General features: G+C 32.7%; 1 protein-coding gene across 1 annotated transcript; it reads right to left on the reverse strand.

The window, feature by feature from the left end:
• Window positions 1-209: 209 nt before the first annotated feature.
• Window positions 210-7,592, reverse strand: LOC123542218 (uncharacterized). The gene is made up of 2 exons (XM_045327933.2): window positions 7,456-7,592; window positions 210-7,181 (listed from the first exon to the last, which is right to left on the reverse strand). The coding sequence occupies exon 2, from the start codon at window positions 7,171-7,173 to the stop codon at window positions 6,376-6,378; it is 798 nt and encodes a 265-aa protein (XP_045183868.2). The 5' UTR covers window positions 7,174-7,181; window positions 7,456-7,592; the 3' UTR covers window positions 210-6,375.
• Between the last annotated feature and the right edge of the window lie 2,354 nt (window positions 7,593-9,946).

Below are 9,946 nucleotides of genomic sequence, written 5' to 3' on the forward strand. Positions count from 1 at the left end.
ATTATACAAAGTTTGATTAAAACAACTGAAAATCAAAAGGAAAAGAAAATAATTATTTTTGTTTTTCATGTAAGATCAAAATATTTTGTACTCATGAATACCAAATATGACAATTTCACTAGAGGCCTACACCATTAAGGCCTAAAAAAAAAAAATTCTTTGTTTCCGGTAACATGCTCAAAAAAATTAGGGTAGGTAGGTTGCAAACATTTTTTTTTTGGATTTTTTTTTTTATTAAGGGAGACTTTTCGGAAATTATTTTTGTGTCAAAAAATGAATGTAAATAAGGGGGTAATGCCTTCAGAACATCAGTAAGTTGATTTCTAACATCACTGGACATGTTTAAAGCATAAAAAGTGCAGTTTTGCAACTTTTTGTTAAAAAGTTGAAAAAAATATTCTCCAAGGCCATAAAAACATTTAGGGTCGGGCCAAAAATTTAGGGTAGGTCGGGATACCGGAAACAAACAATTTTTTTTTACGCCTAATGAAGTTATTGCATTTTGTGTTCACTCATTGAACAGTATTTTGATCTAACACTGAACTAAACAAATACAAATCTATAATCATAATATTATCATTCTATGATTATTACAGGTTATTAGCTTTGTATCGGGAAATATGTGTGAGTTCTGTAGTGAAAATATTGCGCATCTTGAAGGAGCACAGTATTTTTCTGTAGAAGAGCGAGTGCATACTTCATAATGGAAAGATAATAACCTCTTACTTTCAAATTTTGGGTGTATTTTAAGGTATCTCTACCTGGTAAGGATTTTTTTTTGAGGACTTAGAAAAATAAAAGAATTACAATAATTTCTAAAAAAAACAACAACATTGTAAACAACTAGAAAATTAAAATTCCATTTGCAAATACAGGTGCTAGTGTAAAGAAATTTGCTGTGACGGGCATATATTGTGACATTCTGGCACTCTTGTTACAGAATCAAAATCGGACCAAAATTGATAACTGAATAGTTATTTGTATAAAAGTGTACCTTTGTTATAAGTTTTGAGTTTTTTCACCCATTTTTTTAAGGTAAAGACAATCAAATTAAAAGTAATAGATTTGTAAATAAATTACTGTTGCTGGGTGTATAAAGCATATAACTTCAAATATCTAGTAACAGTACTACATAAAATGCCTGAATATTTTTTGTGAATATATGCAAAATTTTACATTGTCGGCGTCGGCATCACACCTTGGTTAAGTTTTTCGTACCAGTCCACATTTTGACATTGTCTTTTGAGATAAAGCTTTGAAACTTTCAACACTTGTTTACCACCACCATGGCCAATTATAGGCAAGAGCACATAACTCCATCAAGGATTTTGGCTGAATTATAGCCCCTTTCGACTTAGAAATCTTGGTTAAGTTTTTCGTACCAGTTCATATTTTGACAAAGTCTTTTGAGATAAAGATTTGAAACTTTCAACACTTGTTTACCATCACCATGTCCAGTTACAGGCAAGAGCACATAACTCCATCAAGGATTTTAGGTGAATTATGGCCCTTTTTGACTTAGAAATCAGGGTTAATATTTCGTACCAGTCCACATTTTGACATTGTCTTTTGAGATAAAGATTTGAAACTTTCAACACTTGTTTACCATCACCATGTCCAGTTATAGGCAAGAGTACATAACTCCATCAAGGATTTTGGCTGAATTATGGCCCTTTTTGACAAAGAAATCTATAAGTTTTCCGTACCAGTTCATATTATTTGTAAAGTGTTTGACATATGGCTTTGAAAGTTTTATCACTTGTTTAGTATAATAGTCTCTATCTGTAGGAAAGAGTACATAACTCTGTCATCTATTTTGGCTGAATTATGGCCCTTTTTGGACTTTGAAATTGGTTCTTTTCATACAAGTCTACGTTTTGTCAAAAGTATTTGACATATGGCTTTTAAACTTTGAACACTTGTTTATCATTATGATTTCCATCTGTAGGCAAGAGTACATAACTATTTTGACTGAATTATGGCCCTTTTTGGACTTTGGAATTGGTTCATACATTGCCATTTAGTGCAAGACTTATCAAATCAAAGAAATACAGGAACATTGTTTGTCTAATCTATTTGTTTCTTTTGTCTGAATATCTGTGGAAATATTTTGACCCCAATTTTCAATCAATTCTTTGAATAGTCGAGCACGCTGTCATCAGACAGCTCTTGTTTGTATAGTCCGTAGGCCCATAATTACAGGTAGTGGCAAAGAAACATTTGCAGTAACTTTATAATGAAATACAGTGTTTTAGTTTCAGGCAGTAACTAGCATTTATCACTAAGAATAAATTAGAGCATCAACTCCTTGTCTGTTCTTCAGGGTAAAACCATTTACGGTCTATACAGTATAGTCTGTAGGCCCCAAATTCTAATTCTTTAATAACCTGATAAATAAACATGAAGTTGTTACAAGCAAGGAAAATTGATAAAATAGTAAGGTTTAAACACACTCAGCATCTGAAGCATCATAGTACACAAAATTCAGTACTTATGTAGAAATTGTTTTGTGCACTACAATGAAACTGACATCAGTCCTTCAGGCCAATAATGGCAGTCACCAATAACATAGAATATAGGTTGTTGGCTTTAGTGTAAGAAGTAGAGCTAATCATCTACCTTAACTAAATAGAAAATGTTTTATGCTAAATATTAAATTTGGTGATATAGTATTTAAAAATTTATAGAAGTAACTAGTATGGACTATACAAAAAATTGTTAAAATGATATGCATTAAATACAAACATTTATTTTCACAGGATATTAAATCTAAATTAATGAAACTATGAAACCTACACCAAGAAATAATAATAAAGAGGCTGAGCCTGAAAATAGTGCCAGTACTAGTAAAAGCAAATCTGACAATGTAGGTAAGAAATGCAGGAGTATGCGTAGATACCTGTTTGCAGGATGTTAAAAATGATCAAGATGTGAGAAAATGCCTGCCAAAGAGCTTGAAAGGAAACACATACAGAGACAAATTTTGGTAAATGATGAGATAAAGAATGGGAACAGAAAATTAGAGGCACAGCAGATGGATTTTCCACAAATTTCAGTTAACAAAATACTGGTGCTTTATAACTCTCTGAAAAACTGACATATTAAGTCATTTGTACAATAGTTATTCTGCATTCTAGAAATAATTCAAATATTGCAAAACATTTAAATGCCATGTTTGTATATGAATATTTCAAGTATTCGGCTTTTAGATCCACAAATAAGTGAGTAAGTCAAAGTTCTTTTTTCTTGCAGGTAATGTCATATATCTGTATTGTTGTATTTCTGAATTCAAACATTTAGGAATTATTTGTTCCATTGATAGTAAGGAAATATAATGTTCAGTTATTTAATTTATTGTTCATAAGATTTTGTTAGCTCTTTTTGATACTTCACAAGTTACATAAATGTAAATAAGTTATATAAGGCAAGCTGTTGACTTCTTTTATAATTATGTATAGTCCGTAGGCCTGTTTACATTTTGGGAAAACCCTAAAATTTCCTTGATGGCACAAATAAGTTCTAAGGTTTGGTTTTGTTAATTCATAAAACTTATTATTTTACAAAAGATTATACCATTTTAGCAGTGTCATTATGCAATTTCAGTGAATGTTACTATTTCTAAACTCAAAAGTTTATGTGTTAAACGTTAATAAAGTTGGTTAAAGGTTTCAAATGATCTCAGTATGTTTAACTAAATAAGTGCAGATAGTTACTCACTTATTAGCTAACCATAAAGTGCTTTTACTTCTGAAATGAAATTAGTTTGTGCTCTCTTCTGGGTACAAGAATTTGTAATAAGCTTACTTGTGTAGTCCGTAGGCCCTAGATAAGGCACTATCAGAGACTTGCCTTGCAACATAATAATGACATATCAAGTTCAAACTTAGATGAAACAAGCTGTGGTTTTCTTAAAAGTAAACCAATTTCAGCACACATTTTTACTGCAATGCTAATGTCAGTCATCAAGTTCATTTCTGTTTTTGACACCTCCTTCAGTTTTTGAAAAATATTTGTAAGCTAGAAGTGAAAAGTTTTACAAAACAACTTGTATAAGTTGTTGATAAGTACTTTTATACATTCTAGTAGAAATCAGAGATACCGGTATATTAAACTTTGAAGTACTTCAGCAATAGTTATATTATGTTAGGCTTAATACCATTGTATAGGCCGTAGGCCCCAGGTACATGTGTGTGCCAAGCCGGTAAGTGATTGAAGTATATCGGATTCCACATATTAAGTGATCACTTTCTGATACCCGCTTTTTTTATTGGAGATATCTGTATCTCTGGTTCGTCTATATCTATAGACTGAAGTTTTTTACGTTTTGCTGAATATGACTGCTTTTTTAATGTGTTTTCATACTTGAGTTCTTCTGGATTTGTTCTCTTTTGTAGTTCATTTTCAGATTTCAGTCCTTTAAGTTCTTTAAGATATCTTTGCTTTTTTAATTTATATTTTGTGTATTTATTCTTGACCTTTTTAAGTTCCTCTAGATGTGTCTGCTTCTGTGATTCATTTTCAGATTGAAACCTCTGAATTTCTTCAGAATGTGCTTGCTTTTGCAATTCATATTCAGTTTTCAGCCTCTTTAGTTTTTCAAGGTATCTCTGCTTTTGTAAGTCATTTTCATTCTTGAGTTTTTCAAGTTCTTTCAAATGTTTCTGCTTCTGGGATTCATTTTCAGATTGAACCCTTGGCCATTATTTTTTTATTTTTTGGTTTACGAACCGCCAGGATGACACATGGTCGTAGGAGGAGGGGAAAAAAATAAAATTAAAAAACAGAATTAGAATTTTTTTTCTCCGTAGGAAACGGACCTTTGAAAGGAATATGGGTAAATTCTACATAACATCACACAGGCTGCATGTTATAATCTTCTTTCCCACTTTTGATGCTTTTTCCTGCAAATATACTTGTGACCTTGGTTATATTTGATTAAAAATGAGCCTCCAGGGGCTTGTCATAGCAGCTTGAGAAAAAATTTTGTCTTGGTATTTCTGTGAAATTACATTAATATACAGCTGGGCAGGTAGCTGTAACATTTTTCTTGAAAGGACTGTACTATACATAAAAACTGCATGCATATATTCTCACAAACTAAATGATTGGAAACATAGAAGTCATATTATGTTAAACACTGACTGAAATTTAATACCTTCTGTTAAAATAACAGATGGAAAAATCTAATATTCCCCACATTTGAACAACACTGTCAGATCTTAAACCCATGGATATATGATTTCACACTCAGCAGCTTTCAAGCATCTTGGCTGTTTATGGACCCAATCTGAAACTTAGGGGTACAGCTATATGACAACATACATTGCACTGTGCCTAATAAGCAATTTTCTTTTTAAGTGTTAGGAATAGGAAGTGTCTAGCCATCTGGTAAACAGACACCTAGCCTATGTCTGTTAACTGGAAGCCTTGCCTTTCCTCATTTTGTTTTCTTGGTATTTGTTAATTTATTTTATGAATAGGCCTAATGTAACACAACAGTTCATCTTTGCAATGATCTTTGAAAATTCTGTTAGTCAATATTTGTCTTGCCACATCTACTGCACAGCTACATTGGAAAAGACAGTAATTACATCTATAATCAACATTAATCTGATGTTAATATATAACATTCAATAATTTCATTAAAAATACGTAATTCATAACTTATAAACAAATAGGTTACCGGACGCCAAAAAGCTGTACAGGCTAAACGTTTGCTTACCGGGCCTTACAATTACACAGTTTTAATGTCCCCTGTACCAGTTTATATCATCAAACAAAAGTACTGTCATCATTGTGTATTTAAATGATATTTTTCGGGAAAAAATGCTTTCAAGTTCGCGTAATAAGCGGTGCATAGAATCACCGTAAAATAAGCATTGCGCTATTGGAACGACAGTTACCATAACGTAGTTGTATACTAAATACAGATTGCATATCACCGACAATTGGCCATTTTTTCAGGAAAGCACTACGTCGCAACTTTGAATGTTCTTGCATTTTCATTAAAATTACTTCAAAACTTCGGAAATAATACAGCCTGGGCGCAGCCATTTTTAAACGTTTCGTAAATTGCGTAACAAGCATCCTGATTGGGCGCAGTATATATTGGAAATTTTAATTGGACGTTTACGTCATGCATAAGATATGAAGTTTAAAAATAGAATTATAGGAATTCCTAATGTTGATTTGACTCGTTCGCCGTGACGGATATTCGAAGAACGAGACTTTTTTTTCTTTTTGGAATACGCGGTGCATTTTTTCTTCTGCAAGCTTTCATGTCATAGCGGAGGAAATAAAAAAATCACTTTTTTCCAATTTTATTTTTTTTCTGAAAACACGTTTTTTTGAGCGGCGATTCCGTAAACCAAAAGATCAAAAATCAAAGGCCTTCTTAATTTCTTCAGAATATCCTTCCATCTGCAATTCTTCTTCAGTTTTCAGCCCTTCCAGTTTTTCATTTAAATTTTCAACAACTGTGTATCTTTTCTCTCTTTCTTCATATATCTGTTGCTGACTTTCTTCATATATCTGTTGCTGACTTTCTTCATATATCTGTTGCTGACTTTTCAGCCTTTCAAACTGTGTTTTCATCTCCCACCATTTTTCACCAGAAACAGGTTTTTCCTGTGATTGTATTCTCTGTAAATCTTCAAGGTATGGGGACACATTCAGTTGTGCTAATTCTAATGCTTTTATGTGATCACCTGTTGTCTTTAAAGTTTCTTGGAAATTGGCATTATCACAGGTTGCTGTTGTGAAATGAGCAGTTCTGTTACAAATGACTTTTATCTGGACAATGTGCTCGCTAATTGGCATACATGACCCATCAATTTGATGTAATTGAAAGAGTTTAGAGTGTACTAAAGCATATACAAATTTGCTGATATCCCATTCATAATTTTCCCACTGATTACCTCGGAATGTGCTCAGAAGTCGGTTTCTTATGTCCCTTTTTCTTCCCTTTTCTCTGTTAGATAATCCATCCAAACTGTTTTGGAAGTATTTTTGTTCCTCTTGTTCAAACAATTGAACACTATTGGAATCTTTTTTCCATGGAGTTTCAGGGAATTTTCTGTTCCATAGGGTTTCAAACAACTCCTTAAGGGCTGGTTGTGCAACATTTTTCTCGCTCTTTACAATTCTATAGAAGTTGAATTCATCATCTTCCATAGTAAAACCTGAAATAAGTTGTTTTTTTCTAATAAATGAAATTCAGATAAACTAATATTCATTAAATAGATCCATGAGTTATTATTATGTTTAACTCAGTTCATGAAAAGAAACAAACGGAAGTAATTAATTTCCACTACTGTCCATAAAATGGCCGTCATTTTGTTACTAATTCTCTTGTATTTTTAATATTGTGAATAAACTTTCAGAAACAAGTACATTTAATTCATCTTTTAAAAGCGAATATAAAAAACAGAGGTTTAAAAAGCTATTAAATCTTACCTGTGTTTTTTAATCACGTTTTTATTGAATGATTTTCCTGTTGCGAATATTAGGATGTTTGGGTTACAAAGGGGATGTTCATTAATTTCATCTTCACAGTTTTTGAAAAAGTATTAAAAGAGGCCTCTGTGGCCTAGCTGGTGGTTAAGTTATATTGAATTGTTAATAATCTGTCAATGTTGAATATTAAAAGAGGCCTCTGTGTTATATTTAATTGTTAATCATCTGTCAATGTTGAATATTAAAAGAAGCCTCTGTGGCTTGGTGGTTAAGTTATATTGAATTGTTAATCAACTGTCAATGTTGAGTATTAAAAGAGGCCTCTGTGTTATATTTAATTGTTAATCATCTGTCAATGTTTAATATAAAAAGGGACCTCTGTGGCCGGCATAAATTATATTGAATTGTTAATCATCTGTCAATGTTGAATATTAAAAGAGGCATCTGTGACCGAATGGTTAAGTTCAAAACCTCGGGCGCAAAATTTGCTACATGTATTTTGGCTTTTGCAGCTGTATAAAGACTTCATTTATGGTTTGATTTGATACAGACTTGCAAAATATCTTGAACAACAATAGGTCTTGGATTCCATAATGAATCCATCAGTTCCAATCAAAAGTTCCTGAGATATGGCCCCTGATTGACCCTTAAAAGAGCCAAAGTTTATTCATTTTAGTCTTGTGAATAAGATAGAAGTGACATTTCACATTTGAGTTAACCACACTTACACACAGCTTAAGTCACAATAAGATCTCAGTTCCTTTCGAAAACTGGCTAGATTTCATCATTTGTTCTAGAGATACTGACCCATGAAAGGGACAAAAAAAATTATTTTGGTTCTTTAGCTATATAGAGGTTTTATGCTTTGATTTGATACAAACTTGCACAGAATGTTTATCTTGATGATCTCTAGGCCAATGTTGAAACAGGGTCATATGGGTCAGAAACAAGGTCACCAGGTCAAATTATAGGAAAAGCTTGTTAACACTCTAGAGGCCACATTTATGGCCCTATCTTCATGAAACTTGGTCAGAATGTTTATCTTGATTCTTCCTATGCCAAGTTCAGAATTGGGTCAAAAACCAGGTCACCCCGTCAAATCAAGGGAAAAACTTGTTAACACTTTTATAACCCTATCTTCATAAAACTTGGTCAGAAGGTTTTATCTTGATGATTCCACGGCAGGTTTAACGGGTGAACAGTATAGGTCTTGTTATATCTAATGGTAACTGTATGTACTACAATGACTAAACTTGTAAGATTTTGAAACTTATGTGAATGGCATTATTTTAAAGAAAAACATGTTGGACAAGATGTTCATAGACCATAGCTGCTCATGAAGCCTGTCCAAGCCCAATGTCTGTGGATATTTTGATTAACGTTGCTACAGAAATTTGTTAAAATCAGAATTGCTTAATGCAGAAAATGAATTCTATTCACCTAATTTAGAAAATTTCAGTTTTTGAAAATAAATAAGCATTATGTCTGTAATTGATTCTAAGGCCAACATTTTCATGTCAGAGTTTTAGCTGGACAAATTGAAGAATAAGGAGTGCTATTGTACTTGTGTCGGTGCCACCCTCTCGAATGGTGTTGCTTTCAGGTTAAACCTCTATGACACTATGGCAAGTTTCTCAATTTTACAATATTTTCATAACTAGTGTAATTGACATTTTCAGTGTCATTACTTCAAGGTCACAGTCATAAAGCATATAAATCCTGGTTTCTTGTCCTGGTCATATTATTGTGCTTTTTCAGCAGTTACGTTTTTCAGACTAAACACAATTGTTACTATTCATCAGTGATCAGTGTGTCATACATTCATCAAGTTCAAGTAGTCAAGGTTTAGGTGTGTGACTGAATTAGGGCCACTACAACCCTCTAGTTTCACTTTGTCCAAAAACAAAATTTAATGCAAACTTTTCTAGAAAAAAAAACAAAACAGAACAAACTTGCATGGTTTCTTGAACATCCCTCATGTTACTTTATTTAGATTAGATTAGTTGAAACTTGATCTTTACAAAAAATGCTTTTCAAATGCAGATATTTTATTTTGCTTCCAAGTGTCCTATTTCATTGTGCACACTGGTTTAGGGACTATTTTAGATATTATCTGATCGATTTTGAACATAGAATGTCGGCTACCAAGAAGGCATTTCAAAAATGTGTTTGTTTGTTTTGGGTAAGCTCCGCTTTTCAACAGCATTTCAGTAATGTGAGGGCAGGCATTCGACCTAATCAGTGTTCCCAGATTATGTATCAGTACTTACCTGTTCTCAGAAAGTAACTGCCAAACTCTCAACATGAATAAGTAGTAGATAACAAACTTGTTACAGAGGCAGTCACAGTTTTCAATGAAATCATTATGGAGAACATACACCACCCTTAGGGATCCAACTCATGACCCAAAGATCTGTAGATCTGCGCTCTCCCTGTGAGATGGGCAATGATAAAGAAAAGTGACACCGCCTTTAAAGACTGCATAATTTCT

The sequence above is a fragment of the Mercenaria mercenaria genome, chromosome 19, assembly GCF_021730395.1.
Source record: "Mercenaria mercenaria strain notata chromosome 19, MADL_Memer_1, whole genome shotgun sequence".
NCBI classification, from domain to species: Eukaryota; Metazoa; Mollusca; class Bivalvia; order Venerida; family Veneridae; genus Mercenaria; species Mercenaria mercenaria.

What these genes read in the sequence shown, in the direction of transcription:
- LOC123542218 (XM_045327933.2), bottom strand. Translation starts at nt 7,173, where the DNA reads ATGGAAGATGATGAATTCAACTTCTATAGAATTGTAAAGAGCGAGAAA.